This window comes from Microcaecilia unicolor, chromosome 3 (genome assembly GCF_901765095.1).
Source record: "Microcaecilia unicolor chromosome 3, aMicUni1.1, whole genome shotgun sequence".
Taxonomy (NCBI): Eukaryota; Metazoa; Chordata; class Amphibia; order Gymnophiona; family Siphonopidae; genus Microcaecilia; species Microcaecilia unicolor.
The window spans coordinates 153,037,252-153,057,714 of record NC_044033.1 but is presented as its reverse complement, the minus strand read 5'-3'; the positions used below and the strand labels follow the sequence as shown (position 1 = coordinate 153,057,714).

At 41.4% G+C, this 20,463-nt stretch overlaps 1 protein-coding gene across 1 annotated transcript in view; it reads right to left on the bottom strand.

Annotated features, from left to right (window-relative positions):
• Positions 1–5,561, bottom strand: part of SPRTN (SprT-like N-terminal domain) — a 42,722-nt gene extending 37,161 nt beyond the window's left edge. Inside the window, exon 1 of the mRNA XM_030196493.1 lies at positions 5,147–5,561. Within this exon, the coding sequence (XP_030052353.1) occupies positions 5,147–5,403 (257 nt within the window). The 5' untranslated portion in view covers positions 5,404–5,561. The remainder of the gene's footprint in view (positions 1–5,146) is intronic.
• Between the last annotated feature and the right edge of the window lie 14,902 nt (positions 5,562–20,463).

The following is a 20,463-nucleotide window of genomic DNA, read 5'->3' as shown; positions in this document are numbered from 1 at the left end:
CACATGGTGTTTGCTGATCGGTTGGCTGGTCTTTTGTTCTCTCTGTGGATTAACTTGTTTTTATAACCACGTGCATACATAAAGGAATTATTCAAGCCAATCAGCTTCTTCTCAGAGAAAGTTGTTTGTGACCCCTGAGGCAGGTGCTTTGGCGCCGAAACACAGACCGTGTCGGGTCCTTGATATGAATATATTAAACTGTTTTTTGATATTATCTCCCTATTGGTTTGTGCATTTGTCAGCCTCTACTTTTTCTGTTTTGCTTTGACTCTCCGTGGAGGCTCCTCCTGTCTTATTTACAATAGAAGCAAGAACAAACTCGACATAATTGCACCACTACAATCAAAAAAGTATATAAATATGCTATCAAACTAAAAGGTCATTTTTTAAATCCAAAATTGGACCAGATTATAAGGACACACACAAATTATTCCAACTCGTACACAAACGTTTTGACACTTCACCGGTCACTACAATTAATACAGAAACCCCTTCAGCAGACGATCTAGCCACCTACTTCAATGATAAAATTATAAAACTACGATCCACCTTACCACTTAATACCTCTGACTTTGAAAAATTCATTAACTGTTTGGATCCAATCACCGATGAATATCCAGCAGATCGAATCTGGACAAGTTTCGAATTACTGAAGGAGGAAAGCGTTTCACAAGCGATTAACAAATTTGCTAAATCCCATTGTAAACTAGATTCATGCCCCAGCTACCTAATAAACTCTGCACCTCAACGTTTCATAACAGATCTCACCTCCTACTTAAATTTCATGCTTCAACATGGACTTTTCCCAATGGACAAAGGAAATATTCTACTTACCTCAATACCTAAAGATCTAAAGAAAAAACTAAATGATATAACTAATTACCACCCGGTTGCATCCATCCCTCTTGTAGTTAAGTTAATGGAAAGTTTTGTCACTAAACGACTTACTAATTATATAGACAACTTCTCAATTTTACATACATCTCAATCAGGTTTCCGAGCTAACCATAGCACCGAAACACATAGGCGCCTCGTATAGGAGACTTGGGGAGAGCCCAATCGTGGCCTTCCCCTGGCTGCTGCTGCCCTCACAAACGCAGCGCTACAGCCAGGCAGCTCTCCCTCCTTCCTTCCCACTGTCGGCTGCCCGACCAGCAGCCCCCCCCCCCCCCACGTGCGTTTTAACCTGTTACTTTCCGTGGGAGCGACGTCAGTGAAGAAAAAGTCACTGCAGGCTCGCCTCCAGCTTCTCCCTTCCCTCTTCACACAGTGTCCCACCCTCGCAGAAACAGGAAATGCATCATCGCAGAAGGCGGGACACTGTGTGAAGAGGGAAGGGAGAAGCTGGAGGCAAGCCTGCAGTGCCTTTTTCTTCACTGACGTCGCTGCCACGGAGAGTAAAAGGGTTAAACACATGGGGAGGGGGGAAGAAAGGAACGGAGAGGAGGGCTGTCGGGGAGCTGAGGGAGGATTGCTGGACATGGATGGGAGGGGAGGGCAGGGGGAGAGAACAGATCGCTGGACATGGAGAGAAGGGGAGAGAACAGATCGCTGTACAGGGGGAGAGAAGGAGAGGACAGGGGGAGAGAACAGATCGCTGGACAGGGGGAGAGAAGGGGAGGACGGGGAGAGAACAGATCGCTGGACAGGGGGAGAGAAGGGGAGGACAGGGGGAGAGAACAGATCGCTGGAGAGAGGAGGGCAGGGGGAGAGAACAGATTGCTGGAGAGAATGGGAGGGCAGGGGAGAGGAGAATTGCTGGCCATGGATGGATGGAGGGGAGAGAGAATTGCTGGACATGGATGGATGGAGGGGAGGGCAGGGGGACAGAAGAGATTGCTGGACAGGAGAGGAGGGGAGGGCTGGGGAGAGAGGAGAATTGCTGGACATGGATGTATGTATGGGGCAGGGGAGACAGGAAATTTGAGGTTAACTTTCCAGTTCATTATTTTGCCTTCCTATCTGTTGTGTCATGTGCGATAAAGATGCAGTATTCTGCTAGTGTGTAGTATTTGCAGTCCTTTTTGTTTTGTTTTTTTGTTTCACTAGGTTGTACTGATGTTTTAGAGCCCGGAGTAATTATAGTGCTGCCTTTCCACACATAAGGCTGTAGCTCGTCCTATCCTTGGAATTAGTGCTGTTATGGTTTGGTAAGGTTATGACTGTGTTTTTCAACAAGTTTGTGTATATTGTTTTGCAGTGGAGAGATTGTGTGTTGGCTTTACTGAGGTGGCACCAAAACATCAGAAAGGGTGTAGAGCCTAAATCATGACACACTACCTCTTGAAGAATCTACATATGGTCGTTAATAAAAGGAGCTCATTGTGAACACTATCCACCTTAAAAGGGTGTTTTGTGGCTCTACATGAGAATTGTGATATTATTATCCCTTGTTTCATATCGTTGATGGTCTGCATTTTCCGTATGGGTGGTATATTGGTGTATTAGGGTCTGCCCAGTGTATTTATGGTACAGTAAGATTCTGAGTGTGTTTTTGCACAAATTTGTGCATAGTGTTTTGCAGTTGAGCGATTGTGGTTAGTATATGCTTTGAGCAACCACTTTATTCTTTGACATATGATACATATCTAATATCTAAATTTAATAAAAAGTATTAATTATGACTTATTTTTACTTATTTTTTTCCGTGTGTTGTCAGACAATTATGGAGGTAAGTTCCGCCCCTGGCCCCACCCCTACTACTACTACTTAGCATTTCTATAGCGCTACAAGGGTTACGCAGCGCTGTACAAGTTAAAACATGGGGAAGGACGGTCCCTGCTCAAGAGAGCTTACAATCTAAAGGTAACAAGCTATGTAGTCAGTGTAGGTATCATGAATGGGGAAGGTCGGTTAAGCGCCAAAAGCAAGGGAGAAGAGTTTTGCCCCGCCTCCCCAAACAGTTGGGCCACCGACTGCCTATGCCAAAACAGTATTAATAACACTCTTAACTAAATTCAAACAAATAATTGCTGCTGGAAACAATGTTCTCCTCCTATAATTTGATATGTCAAGCGCGTTTGACAAGGTCAACCATAATATTTTACTGAATATACTTGAATATTTTGGTATTGGAGGAAACGTATTGAGGAAACGTATTGAAATGGATTAATGGTTTCCTAACCACAAGAACATATCAAGTGATAGCAAAGTCAACCACATCATCATCATGGAAACCTAAATGTGGAGTGCCTCAGAGATTGCCGCTTTCACCAACTCTCTTCAACTTAATGATGACTCCACTGGCCAATCTACTGTACAATCAAGACCTCAATCCATTCATTTATGCAGATGATGTCAATCTACATCCCGTTTAAAAATGACTTAACAGAAATCACAAATAAAATTAATCACAGCTTCCAAATAATGAACTCGTGGGCCGATACCTTCCAACTGAAGCTTAATGCAGAAAAGATACAATGCCTTATTATTTCATCACAATATAACAAGATTAAGTATACCAATATAAATACCCCAAACTTTACTCTTCCTATTTCGTATACTCTAAAGCTTCTAGGAGTCACAATTGATCGAAGTCTCACACTCAAAAGTCATGCAAAAAACGTAACAAAGAAAATGTTCCACGCAATGTGGAAACTCAAAAGAATTAAACTATTCTTCCCAAGAGAGGTTTTTCGCATTCTGGTGCAGTCAATGGTGTTAAGCCATTTGGACTATTGCAATTCCAGCTATGCCAACTGCAAAGCACAAATCATTAAACTCTAGACGGCCCAGAATACTGCAGCCAGACTGATATTTGGAAAAACGAAATACAAAAGTGCCAAGCCCCTCAGAGAAAAATTACACTGGCTCCCACTAAAGGACTGAATTACATTCAAAACCTGTACCCTGGTTCATACAATTATTCATGGCGAGGCCCCGATATATATGTTTGACCTTACTGATCTACCAGCAAGGAACCCAAAAAATCACGTACTTTTTATACCTCCACTACCCCAATTGCAAAGGACTCAAATATAGATCGATTTATGCATCTAGCTTCTCCTACGCCTGCACGCAAGCATGGAATGCATTACCAAAAGCCATAAAAATGATGCACGATTTTATAACCTTCTGGAAATTACTAAAGACTAACTTGTTTAATGAGACTTATCACAAAGGTCCTTCACAATTGAACTGACACTAAAACTTTTTACCTGAACAAGTTATCTGTGATCTCTTACTATTTGTTCAATGCATTCACTATGCTATTTGTTCACTATAATCAAAATGCCTTCTTTGAATGTTACATATTACCTTAGTTCTCTTACACCTGAAATGATTTGTATATCTTTTTATTTCTAATTGATTTTATATCTCGCTACTTTAAATGCAATAATATCCTGTTCCTCTCCTTTCAGTAATGGTGCTTGCCATTACGGCATAATGTAAGCCACATTGAGCCTGCAAAGAGGTGGGAAAATGTGGGATACAAATGCAATAAATAAATAAGTGCTGGTTCTATTAGTTAGAATAATTTTTAAGCTGTTTAGTCATATTCAATTTTTATTTTATGATATTTATATCTACATGTGGGAAAATTTCAAATAAATTAAAAACTTGTCAAATAAGTAAGAAAAAAAATCTTCTGTCCTCCTCCTTTTAAGGCACTGTCTATATGATAAGTAGTAGTAGTAGCCTAACCAAATGGAACAGTTTTAGACTTTTTACAGATGGACCACGCATAGGTAGTCCCTTATATTTCTAATAATCGTTTGCTTTGGGGTGTACTAAAACGGAAGCTCCACCTTATACGGTCTGTGCCCTGAAAAAAACAGGTACAAATCAAGGTAAGGTATACAGAAAAAAAGACACATGTGAGTTTATCTTGTTGGGCAGACTGGGTGGACCGTGCAGGTCTTTTTCTGCCGTCATCTACTATGTTACTATGGTTTCAGTCCATAAAATGGACAATAGGCTCACCCCGTCCCTGTCTTCAACCAACCTTCTTTGTTACAGTAATATCCACCATAACCCCCTTGACAACAAGCTTAGTCTCTCCCGGAAATGACAACGCAGCCTTTGCCTCTCCAACGACAGCTGTGATCGAGTATCTAAACATATGGTTAGGGTTGTCAAATGGGTCCCAGCTTTGCCCAATATTCTGGAGCACAACCCAGACTACCAGCGTGAGAAGGGCACTCACAGCGTCATCCTGGGGCTCCACTTCACCTCCACACTGCCGAGTTTTCCCCAGAAGAAACGACTGTTGAACTGCAAAAAGAGGGCACGGACGTCCGGGCTGGGGTCTAGCAGCTCCCAAGCGGGGTCCACCACTGAGAGTCCAACTCCGGCAGAAACAGGAGGCAACTTCCTGGAGCCCCAGCTCCCCTCCTCCTCCTCCGCTATCTCCCGGTCATACTGCTCCTGTAACCGTCGAGCCAGCCGCAAGTCCTGCTCCATCTGCTGCAACACACACCGATAGCCCCGAATCGTCTGTAACTCAGTAGTAAAAAAAAATAAACCCTAAAGCGTGTAAATAATATCCTAACTTCAGAGACGTGGACACCGGCGACTGCACTGAAGATAGAAGAGGAGAGAAAAACAATTAAGGGCGCTTAGTTCCGGGAAAGAAGCGTGACGTCTAGCAGCGAGTAAGCTGATTGGATGGGAATTTATTAACTTTGAAAAAAAAACAAACTACTTGGCTACTAGGCCTTACGCTGCACTGTCTGTGTGCAACATCGTTTTATTTTTGTTTGTGCTCCGACTCTGATTTCTGTTTTATTTACTGTTAGATTTTCAATGTTGGGATTTTTTTTAGGTGTTCAGAGTCAAAAAGGTTGTCAAATCACTCATTAGTAATCAAAGAACGATGACTTGAAAAAAATTTCCTCTTTTTGGAAAAATTAGAAAACTTAAAAAAAAAAAAAAAAGTAAATTATTTATTTATTTGTTGCATTTGTATCCCACATTTTACCACCTATTTGCAGGCTCAATGTGGCTTACATCTTACCGGTCAAGGCGGTCGCCTAGACCGGTACGGAAACAAATTTGATGTTAGGGTCATGTGGTGAGTACCATTGTCACTACCTCTCTATGTTCACCCTTAAAATTGTCTTTTCTTTCCTGCGGCTACCTCCGGTACCCCTTACTATTTCCAACTTCATTGCCTGCTTCCTTCATGGAGCCTTCCAGTTCCCGTCGGTTACTTCTTGCTATGATTGTTCTCTTGTTTTTTTTATGTTTTTTTTTTTCAAACATCTTTCATTTCTACTCTGTCTTTCTACCATCTGTTTCCCTATGCAGCTTATTTTCGAAAGAGATTGCCGGCCATCTTCCGACACAAATCGGGAGATGGCCGGCCAAATCGGTATAATCGAAAGCCGATTTTGGCCGGCACCAACTGCGTTCCGTCACGGAGCCAGCCAAACTTCAAGGAGGCATTTCTGCAGGGTAGCAAAGGCGGGATGGGGCGTGGAAAAAAGATGGCCGGCTCTGACGAGCATTTCGCCGGCTTCACTTGGTCCATTTATTTTTAGGACCAAGTGTCAAAAAGTGCCCCAATTGACCAGATGACCACCGGAGGGAATCGGGGATCACCTCCCCTTACTCCCCCAGTGGTCACCAACCCCCTCCCACCCAACAAAAAAAAACCAAAACTTTTTTTCCAGCCTCTATGCCAGCCTGAAATGTCATACCCAGCTCCCTGACAGCAATACGCAAGTCCCTGGAGCAGTTTTTAGCGGGTGCAGTGCACTTCAGGCAGGTGGACCCAGGCCCATCCCCCCCACCGGTTACACTTGTGGTGGTAAATGGGAGCCCTCCAAACCTCCCCAAAACCCACTGTACCCACATCTAGATTTCCCCCTTCACCCATAAGGACTATGGTAATGGTGTGGAGTTTTGGGGGGCTCAGCACCCAAGGTAAGGGAGATATGCACCTGGGAGCTACTTTTATTTTTTAATTTTTAGAAGTGCCCCCTAGGGTGCCCGGTTGGTGTCCTGGCATGTCAGAGGGATCAGTGCACTACAAATGCTGGCTCCTCCCACGACCAAATGCCTTGGATATGGCCAGGTTTGAGATCGCCGGCATTGGCTTCCATTATGGGCGAAAACCGATGCCGGCCATCTCAAACCCAGTCATCTTTGACATTTGGCCAGCCCCAACCATATTATCGAAACAAAAGATGGCCGGCCATCTTTTTCGATAATACGGTTCGGGACTGCTTTTTACGGCGCCGGCCATCTATTTGGCCGGTGCTGTTCGATTATGCCCCTCCACGTCTACCCTAAGCTTTTCTTCTAGCTCAGCTAGTTTGTCTCTTGTTCACTCTTTCGTAGCCCAGTCTTTTACCTGAAGACTAGAGCAATTTGAATTAAGCGGGAGGCGGGTTATAAGAAAATTTAAATAAATAAACATTCTCTTTTCTCATCTCCACTATGTTATGTTTTATTTTTAGCAGTAGCATCTCAAGATAGAAGTATTTCAGGTGGCAAGCCAGGTATGAGGAGCAGGGTGGGGAGGTGGCAAGCCAGGTCGGTGGTGTGGGGACGGGAGGGGGCAAGCCAAACTGACATTTTTACACATTGCATCCACTCCTCACAGCATGATTCCCACACCTATTAAAACTGTGCTATATGAACATTACAACGAAGAAAAGAAGAAAAACAAACAAGGGCCTTCTATGCAAATAAAAAAAACTCTGGACAATTTGAATCAACCAGTAAAGCTACCATTATAATGTGACACCCCCAGCCCAAAAAAACCCAAAAATATCCCTGCCTTGGGGTAGTGGGAAGATGGATTTTCGGGGCAGTCGCTAAGCCAAAGAGAGGTGGGATTCCAGTCATTGGTAGGTGGATTTGGGCAGGGCCAGGAAATGATAAAATGGATTGTGTCTATGAAATTATGGTCTTTGGTTACCCACCACTGCCGAGACTCAAGTAGTGGCTATCGAACAAAAAAAGGAGTCCAAATCTCCCGCAAAACCAGAACAAACCACAAAAAAAGCGGAAGAAAAACCAAAAAACGAACCAGACAACAAGGGAGTAAAATCGCCAGAAGAGTTTAATGGGACCCTACACGGTCCGTGTTTCGGCCAACAGGCCTTCCTCAGGGGTCTAAAATGAACAACATATATAAATTAACATATATACAATTCAAATATTCCAAATTAATACATCAAAAATAACACATAAAACAATTCATATTAACAATAAATCTAAAAGGATTGTTATCAAAAGGATGCTGTAGCATCTTATGCACACACATAAATTATATAAATAAAAAATAAAAGATAGTGATATGCTAAGAACAGAGAAAGAAGAGGAAGAGAGTCAAAACAATACTAATATGTAATAAAAGACATCTCCTTATGTTACATAAATATGACATAATAAAATAACATAACATCATTAAAAATTCATAGCAAGTAAGCAGAAGTAATTAACAACATATACAAAATTAATCGAAAAAAGGAAGGAAGATAGAGAACTGAATGTGCTGACTGATCTTTAACAAGGAAAGTGAACAATATTTCGTATAAAAATGATCTTTAGACCGTAAGATTATATTGATGAGCATCACTAGAACCAATGAGAGACCAATACATAAAAATATGAATCATAATATTATAACCTACCCTGGGTCTGACGTTTACAATAAACTTCCAAGTTATTCATAAAACAGAAATACTGCGGGATAAATAAATAAAAAGGGGTTAGACTAAAAAATTGGATAATTCAATATATATTGTACTGTAATGAGTATATACACATATCCAGCATTTATTAAAGAATATCATGTTTGTTACATAATTGAGAGATTGTATTGCCAGACCTTTTGAACATAAATTTGTATGAAAACAATGATATAATTGTAAACTAATAATCATATAAAAGCCAAAAAAGATAATTAAAAACCCAGAAGATGGTAAGAAACATGATATAAAAATGAAAAAATAAAAAGTAAGAAAAATGAAGAAAAAATGAAGAAGAATGAAAAAATAATTCCAAAAAGGTTATATCAAAAAAAGACCATTGCAACGTGAGTGTAGTATTAAATGCATCAAAATATCAGTTGAAAAAGTGAGAAGGACCAGAGACGGTGTGCCGTATACACGTTAGTTATGTGGCAAAAGCGATGGAATGATATGAGCAATATAAAAGATGATGATGATAATGAGAGCAATAAAAATGATAAAAGCTATGACGGGCTCATGCGACACGACGTGACTAGCCGTTTAGTGTCAATAGCAACCACCCGCCCTGCATTTGAAAAAGCATCTAGCAATAGCATACATGGAATTTTCAAGCAGGAGCGTATGTATTTTATAACACTGCCATAAATCAAATGCCCGTGGTTCTCTCTCTTCAATAATAAAAACAAAAATAAAAGTCGTATAAGTTAAACGCCATATATATATTATATTATAGCTACTGAAAGATAGGTATATACAACTCTAGCTGAGAAGCAATTGTGCATAGATTAAATAACCAATCGGCACTATAGCTGCCTCCTTAAATATACCTTAATACCCTTACGAAAAAACGCTATATCAGAAAAAAGGTAGTAGCTAGACATTAAAAAGAAAAGAAGTAATGAAGACACAAAAGCGTATAACTATTATGTTCTTTTGATATCTGAAAAACTTACCGCTGATGCTATCTAATGGCGGGCATGAGCGTATGCGCTAGTGAAAAGCTAGACCAACTGACACCGCTGTCATTTAAAAGAAAATAACATGGCGTAACCGTCAAATCAATTGGTTGATGACGTAACCAACCGTTCCAAAGCAATTAGTGACGTATACAGAGCGTGACCGTCAGATCAATTGGTTGACGACGTAACCAACCGTTCCAAAGCACTTAGTGACGTATACAGAGCACATCGAAACGAAAGTACAAGTATACTGCAAAGAAAGAACTGAAAGAGAAATACGGGCTTCGTTTGCAGAACAGCAGTCTGCTTGTCTATACTGAAAGAAAAGTAAAAATTAAGACAGACATGGAGTTCGAAAAATATGGTGGGAACTCATCATGACAAATGTCTATATTTAAATATAAATGTGAATATGAATGTATAATAGTGTTATGAGACATAAGAAAGAAAGTTTTGAAAAAAGAAATAAAGATGTTTAATGGAAATGTGTGAAAAAATATTGAATAAAATATTATAATATAGCAATGCATGAGAAATTATAAAGAAAATAATATCGATCTGATATACTGTGAAGAATGTATAAATACATGATAGTTATGTAAAAATTTAGAAATGAAAAATGAGAAAAGAAAAAAGAAGAAAAAGGAAGAAAAAAGGCAAAGAAGTGAAGGGTTAGGGAAGAAAAACAGGTCTATACGTCAGAATCAGGGTAAACGATAAATAATGATCATAAAAAATGAACTAATTCCAGATCCTTATTTAGCCCTTTAGGAAATACTGTTCCTAACTGGTAGATGATACGTTGTTCAGCTCTCAACAATGTTTTATCTAAATCACCACCACGCCATCCTTGCTTGAAAGTTCTAAAAACAAAGAATTTTAAATCGTCACAGGTATGTTCGGCTTTTATCCAGTGTTCTACAAGGGGAGCTGATTGGATCTGTCTTTTAATACAGCTGCGGTGTTCTATGATGCGGACTTTTATCATCCTATTGGTTTTACCAACATATAACAATCCGCATGGGCAATGGATAATATATATCACATTCTGTGTCCTACAATCACTGTTAAAGTTGAGTTTATAACGCATACTAGTGGTTGGATGGACAAATTCATCAAGAGTCAATGAATGGGGGCAAACTGAGCAAGAGTTGCAGGGTTTATGGCCTATCTTACTCTCTACCGATCTATCCTGAATGGGGAGAGCTGATGGAACTAAATGGTCTCTTAGATTTGGATTTTTGGAAAAGGCAAACGTGGGTAAAATATCACTAAAACAGGGATGTGTCTGTACTATGTGCCAATGTTCTTTAATAATTTTCTTAAAATAATGGCCAAGTGATGAAAAACGGAAGGTACAGACAAGATCAGGTGTCTCCCTGGTCTTGGTGCCAGTTTTTAACAGATCTTCTCTAATGCTGTTACATGCTCTATGAAAACCATTTTTGATGCATTTTCTGGGGTATCCCCTCTGAATGAATCTATCAGAGAGAAGTTTAGATTGTTTAAAAAAGTCCTCTGGGTCAGCACAAACTCTTTTAAGTCTTAGGAATTGACAAAGGGGAAGGTTATCTTTTAATGCACGATTATGGTAACTAGTGTAATGTAAATAACAGTTTTTATCAGTCGGCTTTTTATACAATGAGGTAGTTAACCAATACTTATCTTTTATGACCCACACATCCAGGAAAGGAATCCTTTCCATATCATGCTGCATTTTGAACTTAAGATTTGCATCAAGATTGTTTAGCCAGACATGGAATTCCTTCAGAGATTCAATGGTGCCATTCCATAAAATAAAAATATCATCAATATAGCGTTTATATAGTTTGATCTCTTGTTTATAGGGATGGTCTTCAAGAAACAATTTTTCAAACTTAGCAACATAGAGGTTGGCTATATCAGGTGCCATAGTGGCCCCCATTGCGGTACCTTTCACCTGTAAATAAAAATTACCATTAAAGGCAAAATAGTTGTTAGTAAGCGCTAAAGTGGCCATGGTCAAAATGAAACGGTTAGGGATTCTAGTATTGGTACGTCTATCACGTAAAGTTTCTTCTATGATGGCCAATGCTTCAAGTTGCGGGATATTTGTATACAATGACTCTATGTCTAAGGTGACCAAAATTGATCCATCCAAATCACCATCGTATTCTTGAAGGATATTAATGAAATCTGCCGTATCACGTATATAAGATTTTATACAAGGAATATATGGTCTCAAAAAATAATCTGTAAAAATAGATAGTGGTTCTAAGACAGAACCGTTTCCTGAAATGATAGGGCGGCCTGGGGGATTTTCAATATTTTTATGAATCTTGGGTAAAATATAGATAGTGGGAATGGTGGGATGAGTTGTTACCAAAAACTGTTGTTCCTTAGGTGTCAGGAAACCCATCTTTCCAGCGTATTCGACTATCTCAATAATCTCTTTTTTTAGGGTTTCTGTAGGATCTTGCTGAAGCTGAATATAAAAGTTGGTGTCATTTAATTGCCGCATAATCTCGGCAATGTATAATGATCTGTCCATAACAACTAAACCACCTCCTTTGTCAGCCGGTTTTATTACTATATCTCTATTGGAGGCAAGGGATTGTAAAGCCATGTTCTCTTCCTTCGTTAAATTTTTATAGGGCTTTCTGGCCCTACTCTTTTCTAATTTAGAGATATCTCTAAGTACTACTTCGTGGAAAGTCTTAATGATGGGGTCTACGGGTCCTGGGGGAACCCATTTTGATGGTTTTTTTACTACAGACATATCGGAACAAATTGCATTGTTTACTGAGAAGAAATGTTTGATTTGTAATTTCCTCTGGAATTTAAATAAATCGATGCGTGTCTGTAATTCATCATAATTACATGTAGGGGCGAAAGAGAGGCCTCTTCTCAATATGTTGTTTTCTATTTGTGTAAGATTGTGCTGTGATAAATTGAAGATGGGGATGTCATCTACCAACCTTGACGGGGACCCCTTTGTCCTCTTCCTCTGCCTCTTCCGCGATTTCTGTACTGCGGGACAACATTGTGGACCGGTGGAGTCTGTCCAATATTGGGAATGTGTCTGTCTCTCCAGGGATGTTCGTTCTGCCAAATTTGTTCTAAAAAATGTGATGAGACAGAGTGTGTGACAGGGCTAGAGGGGGGGGAAGTAAAAGGTTCATCATCCGACAAACTTCGTATTCTTTTACGACTTCTATTAATCTCTGAGGTTCTGGAATGATTTTCCGGTATTTGATGTACCTCAGCCTGTACAGTAATATTGTTTCTATTATTAGGTTCGTGATAAGAGTCTATTCTACTTTTATGCCTGTGATGTATGTCATATGTTTTATGTGTGTTCATCTGCGAATATGATTTTGATCGTTTCTTAATTTGATATTTAGCCTTAGCTTTTGCCCATGGATATATTGGGCCTCTTCGATAATCGTCAATATCTCGTCTAAACTTTTCCATTTTCCCTTGTTTTAACTCTTGTCTAAAATTCTTACTCCGATTGTTAACATCTAATATAATTTCATTAAAATTCTTGTCATCCTTCTCAAGGGATTCTAAGTCTGTCTTAATGACATTCCTTAATCAGTCAGCACATTCAGTTCTCTATCTTCCTTCCTTTTTTCGATTAATTTTGTATATGTTGTTAATTACTTCTGCTTACTTGCTATGAATTTTTAATGATGTTATGTTATTTTATTATGTCATATTTATGTAACATAAGGAGATGTCTTTTATTACAATATATCCATGGGCAAAAGCTAAGGCTAAATATCAAATTAAGAAACGATCAAAATCATATTCGCAGATGAACACACATAAAACATATGACATACATCACAGGCATAAAAGTAGAATAGACTCTTATCACGAACCTAATAATAGAAACAATATTACTGTACAGGCTGAGGTACATCAAATACCGGAAAATCATTCCAGAACCTCAGAGATTAATAGAAGTCGTAAAAGAATACGAAGTTTGTCGGATGATGAACCTTTTACTTCCCCCCCCTCTAGCCCTGTCACACACTCTGTCTCATCACATTTTTTAGAACAAATTTGGCAGAACGAACATCCCTGGAGAGACAGACACATTCCCAATATTGGACAGACTCCACCGGTCCACAATGTTGTGTGATTTTATTATGCAGGCAAACAATACACCGCCAAAATAGCTAGTAGCACAGTATTAGTCATCAAGTTTATACAAAGTTGATTATTTTCAGTGGAAAATAAATCTGTTGGCGGCCTGCTATGTGAATATTCCATCACTGTTTAATTATTGCTACCACGTATTACGTATTTAGGGCATATGTCTTAAACATAGATTGTTTATCTAGACCTTACATGCACATGGTATTGCTTATTAAACCCGAAGGCAAAACCAAAGTACGGTTGAACAATTGGGTATAAACTGTGTTATTTATGACTTTACTTGTTATGAAATGCTTTGAGTCCTACTGATCTATACATCTGTTGTGTTATTTTGGCAGGTGGAAACAGTAAGGTGGGCTTATAGGAAGGGAGGGGAGTATGGGAGGGGAAGGGTTCTTGGGGTAAAAGTAAAAGTTTTTATTGTATCATGTTGAATGGTTTACTGGTTTTTTTTTTCTTGTTCTGTATGAAGCTTATCAACCAACATGTTTTGCTTTTAATAAAGATGATTAAAACATAAAAAATAAGTTTTGGATGTTACTGAATTCTATTATTCTGTCTCACTGTATTTCCAGTTTTGGCACATTATGAGCCATCACAAGAACAAAATATAAGAAAACCAATGGGCTGCATTAGGGGCTTATAGCCCATTTAGTTGTGTTTCCACAAATGAGAGATCTGTTTGACGGAAAATATTTTTATTATTTTGACTTATAAACCACTTGTCCCTGAAACATGCTCAAACAACAGAATAATCCATTTGTGAATCTAAAAGGTAAACTTCTACAAAACAGATGAAGATGTGATTCCATGTGCCCCAATGAAAGGAGAGTTTAATTCTACTTCCATTTAATTTCAGTATATTCCATCATCTTTATAATACCAGGCTTCCCAAGGCAGATTACAACATTTAAAATGAACCCATCAGGAAACAGGCTATCCTCACTGAAATTTGGCCATCTGTATTGTATACAGTGTATTTATTTAGTTTTTAATGTAGAAAAATGAGCACAAAATACAGAGTTTAAAACTGCTGTTTCTACCAGCTATAATAATTTTTAAGCTGTTTTAGTGACATCCAACTGTTATTTCATGATATTTATATCTACAGATGGACCAACAATTTAAAGAAACGACAATGTGGATGCAGCAGCTCATAGGTTTGCTTGCTTTATTTTGAGTAAACAGGGATGATGACTGCGCTGGGAAGGGGAAACTCAGACTGTCCAAATTGGCTTCCTTGCTTACAATGGACTAGATAGGCTCACTTCCACACCTGTTTATTAAACCTCCTTGGCACTAACCACTAGCCTACTCCTCCACTCCACAGGGAGTAGGAATCCTTCCCTCCTTCCTCCAGGACAACTAAATCAAAATGGTGGCACCTTACCTTGCTCCCCCCCCACCCGGTGCATTCTGGGATACACTGTGTGGGGCCTTTACCAGTGCATCCCAGAATGCACTAGATGGGGGCAGGGTGCCACCATTTTGATGATGCCACCTGGGTGGGAGGGAAGGATGTCTACTTTATCCTCCCTGCTATCTATGAGGTATGTTGGGGCCATGGGGGTGGGCCGTCACCAGTATGAACTTCAGGGAGGGGGCCTGCTCTGGCCTGGCAAGGCCAGGGGTCCACTGGACCACCAGGGCTTTGGCTATTTTTTTGGGGGGGGGGGGGGGAATTGGGGTCCACTGGACCACCAGGGCCTTTTGTAAGGGGGGCTAGAAGGGGTCCACCAGACCACCAAGAACATTTTTTAAAGGTCAGGGATGGTAGGAGAGAAGGGCTGTTGTTAGACAAATCTTCTGTCAACCAACCCTTCTAATGCTGCCCTGTCAGAAACACAGCTCTTTTTTTTTTTATTTAGCTTGCTGCAGGAATGCTAAATAACCGCATTAAATGTGGTCTGCTTTAATGGTTTCAACTCCTGCACTGAAACCATTAGAGAACTGGGTGGCACACTAACGCCGGTGCTAATTGCCTTTAGCACAAGCGCTAGGTTTTGAGCATCAAAGCCATGAGGGGGAAGTCCTGGAAACTAAAGGGAGGACTTCTGTAATGGCCAGTGGATGAAGCCCCTGCCACAGGGTAAAGGATGCCCACGGGGAATTCCCAAATTGGGAACAAGAAGGAGTGCGTAGGGGAAAAGACACCCCAAGTAGAAGTGGGAGAGCCTCACTTCTGGCAGGACATTCAGTGGGTGTTTGGAGGGGAATCCTGAACCAGGATGGGACAGAAGTAAAAGAGAAACCATGCTGCTGATGTAAAATGACTGTTCGCATTATTTTGGGAATTAAAGGAGACTGTTTCTGAAGCTGATCTGAAACTATGAGATGCTCTGACTGTATATATCAATTTGTATTCTGAACTGTTTCAAATTGTTGCTAAGTAAAAACCAGTTTGAAGTTGTTGTTTTTTTAGTCCATGAATTTTATTAAAAATTTAGAAATTTGGAAATTACATACGTCATCAACATGTGCAGAACATTAAGTGAGAACAAAAAGTGTACAAAACATAACAACACTAGTAAAAAAGCCCCGATTCTGATGCAAACGAAAACGGGGGCTAGCAAGGTTTTCTTCTGTGTGCATGTGGGAGTGTGTGTGTCCCTGCCCTCTCTCCCTTCCCCTGTGTTGTTTGTCCTCTCTGTCCCCTCCCCCCTCGGAGGTGAGTCCTTCAGTGTTAAGTTTCCTGCTGTGTTTGTGTTACAGAGATAGTGAGGGCTTCTGCCCTCTCTCCCCTCCCCCCTCTGAGTCCTTCACTGTTACAGAGAGAGCGATTTGATTTCATGCTTTGCTGTGTTTTCCTTCACTGTTTGTGTTACAGAGAGAGCGAGGGCGGGGCAGACACTCATGGGGAAACCGGATATCTCTCCCCCTTCACACTTCCGGCTGGAGGCTTCATTTAGAATGTTGGTGGTGCCTTTTATATATAGAGAAGAAGATATTGCCATAAAAATGAATAAATCAAAAATAATGGAATACTGCATAATTAGAAGTACTGATCCAGAAATAAATTTGTCAAGAAGGGTGAGATTGAAGATAAGCGTCCAAGGAGGACCATATTTTAACTATCGAATATGTCTGAGTTTATCTGCTAAAGATAATTCAAATTTGTATATTTGTAATATTGAATGCCACCACAAGTGAGCATTAAGAGTGTATTATTTTTCCAATGTGCAAGAACCATTTTAAGTGCAGCAGCAATAAAAACATTCAATAGTTTTTTGTTGGGAAGAATCTAGTTGGTCTTGAATTAACAGGGAGCCAAAAATAATAACTTTGGAAGAGATTGAGCCTTGTAATGGGAGAACGTTTATTATAAAAGACCATACCTGGGACCAAAAATCTTTGGTCAATCTACATTCAAAAATCATATGCTTCAAGGTACCTGGGTGAGAGTTACAGGACCAACATTTATTGGTAGTTATAAGACCAGCTACAGCCATTTTATGTGGAGTCCAAATAGCTCTGTGGCGAAAGAAGTACAATGATTGGATATAACTGGCTGATGCAATAGGCCTATGGTTTTTAGACCAAAGGTGCATCCATTGTTGAGATGTGGCTTGATATTGTACTTCATTTTCCCATATTGAATGTAAACTCAATTTGCTGCTTGCACGTTTCTGTATAAGAAACTTGTATAATTGCGAAACCATGTGGCCTTTATGATAAAGAATGGTAAGGAAGTCATGAATATTAGGACTGCTGGTTGTTTTTCTATGAGAGTGCCCAGAGAAGAGCACCCTTCGGCCTACCAGGATTTAGCCTGGTCCTGGCCTGCGTCCAGCTCGCTTGAAGTCTCCCATCTGTTTTATGACCTCTGGTCCTGGGTACCTTGCCCGGGGAGCTTAGTGGGTAGCCCTGATGAGGGGTGAGCCAGGAGTTACAATAATTATTCAACAGCTGGGGGGGGGGGGGGGGGGGTGTCAGCTCTGCTGGTTCCCTGCTCCCTCTGCCCCGGAACAGGTTACTTCCTGTTCTGGGACAGAAAGAGCAGGGAACCAGTGGAGACGACGCAGCTCCCAGCGACGTGCACTCGGGGTGGACCGGCCCTCCCGCCCCCTTTCCTACGCCACTGGTAAGAATGCACTCCAGGGGGTGTGCGCCGAGGGGGGGTGTGCAGCAGCGAATCACCCCGGATGGCAGCCGCCCTCGCTACGGCACTGCACGTCCAAAAACAGCCTGAGCACTTAATGTCACCCATTGATCTAGCAGTAAGGGGTCACATGCTACAAGCACAGTGATCGATTGGCATGCACCAACTGCCGATTACCACCAGAAACAACGTGCATGGGTGGAAATAAATAAGTCATCCAGGCATTATGGGCATGCACCAAATCTAAAATTACTGGAAAAGCAGTTGAAGGGCAGGCAATGCGTTGTAGAATAGCCTTGGAGTAAAGCTTCTGCTGGTGGGGGGACCCCTGCCTGCCAAGGTATGTGGAGTTGTGGTGGGGAGCAGGGAGGTGGAGCAAAATGTGCCCCGTCACTGGGCTCTGGCCCCCCATTCTTGTCTGGATACAGTGTCCTGGGGGGGAGGGGCAGCGGCAGGGATCCTGTCCCAGCCCTGGCAACTGGCAATTGTTTTCTCCATCATTTTGATAATGATTAATAGTTTAAGGAGGTCTGACAATTTTAGATGGGCACAGGTTTGTATGATGGATTTTCTGGAATTAGTTCCTGACATTTTCTCCATTTGATTCGTCTGGTGCTCAGTATCCCACTAGCAGCTCTAGGCTTCCAATTTCACTCTTAGGGATGGTCTACTCCGGGCATCTCTGCATGCTGTACTTTTCTTTCGAGTTTGTCTAGAAGCTTCCGCCTTCTCTCTGTTTTACTTTGCCGCCCCCTCCCCCAGCACCGGGTTGCAAGCTATCGATAAATGTATTAAAAATGAAAAAAAAATCAAATAGAAATAGATATGACTGTAAAAGACGTTTCAAGAGTTGACACTTTTGCACACGTCCTGGAGGAGTAGCCTAGTGGTTAGTGCAGTGGACTTTGATCCTGGGGAACTGAGTTCCATTCCCACTGCAGCTCCTTGTGACTCTGGGCAAGTCACTTAACCCTCCATTGCCCCTGGTACCAAAATAAGTACCTGAATATATGTAAACCGCTTTGAATGTAGTTGCAAAAACCTCAGAAAGGCGGTATAATCAAGTCCCATTTCCCTTTCCCTATTTGAGACTCTACATGGAATGTTGCTGTTGCTACTATTTGAGATTCTGGAACGTTGGTACTATTTGAGATTCTACATGGAATGTTGCTATTCCACTAGCAACATTCCATGTAGAAGCCTGCCCTTGCAGATCAGCAATGCGGCTGCGCAGGCTTCTGTTTCTGTGAGTCTGACATCCTGCACGTACAGAAGCCTGCACGACCGCATTGCTGATCTGCAAGGGCAGGCTTCTACATAGAATGTTGCTAGTGGAGGAGTAGCCTAGTGGTTAGTGTAGTGGACTTTGATCCTGGGGAACTGGGTTTGATTCCCACTGCAGCTCCTTGTGACTTTGGGCAAGTCACTTAACCCTCCATTGCCCTTGTGACTCTGGTCAAGTCACTTAACCCTCCATTGCCCCTGGTACAAAATAAATACCTGAAAATATGTAAACCGCTTTGAATGTAGTTGCAAAAACCTCAGAAAGGCAGTATATCAAGTCCCATTTCCCTTTCCCTATTTAAGATTCTACATGGAATGTTGCTGTTGCTACTATTTGAGATTCTGGAACGTTGGTACTATTTGAGATTCTACATGGAATGTTGCTATTCCACTAGCAACATTCCATGTAGAAGCCTGCCCTTGCAGATCAGCAATGCGGCTGCGCAGGCTTCTGTTTCTGTGAGTCTGACATCCTGCACGTACAGAAGCCTGCACGACCGCATTGCTGATCTGCAAGGGCAGGCTTCTACATAGAATGTTGCTAGTGGAGGAGTAGCCTAGTGGTTAGTGTAGTGGACTTTGATCCTGGGGAACTGGGTTTGATTCCCACTGCAGCTCCTTGTGACTTTGGGCAAGTCACTTAACCCTCCATTGCCCTTGTGACTCTGGTCAAGTCACTTAACCCTCCATTGCCCCTGGTACAAAATAAATACCTGAAAATATGTAAACCGCTTTGAATGTAGTTGCAAAAACCTCAGAAAGGCAGTATATCAAGTCCCATTTCCCTTTCCCTATTTAAGATTCTACATGGAATGTTGCTGTTGCTACTATTTGAGATTCTGGAACGTTGGTACTATTTGAGATTCTACATGGAATGTTGCTATTCCACTAGCAACATTCCATGTAGAATCCTGCCCTTGCCCTTTTCCCATTTCGCTCGGGATTACAGCCGAATGCGCCTTCCTTCCTCCCAAGGCTTCATAGACTTGAGCTTCCCTCTCTCTCTTCCCGCCTCACCGGGCGCTTCTCGCACCGAGACGGGCCATGAGGTGCGGGGCTTCCTTCCCTTGGGCGGAGCTGTAGCTGCTTTTTCAAGTATCTATTACCCTGCTGCCGCTGGTTCTCGGCACTCCCGGCTTGTTCTAGCGGAAGTGACAGCGGCTTTTGCCTCTCTCGGGTTCAGTTACCTGCGGTCGACGCTGTGTTTACTGTTACTCTAGCGACGCCTGAAGCGGAGGGACGGCCGCCACTTCTTCAGGGGTGAAAGCGAAGAGGGGACGCCTTCTTGCCTTCTTTCTCCTTCTGACACCAGCGGGACCCCTTCAGGACG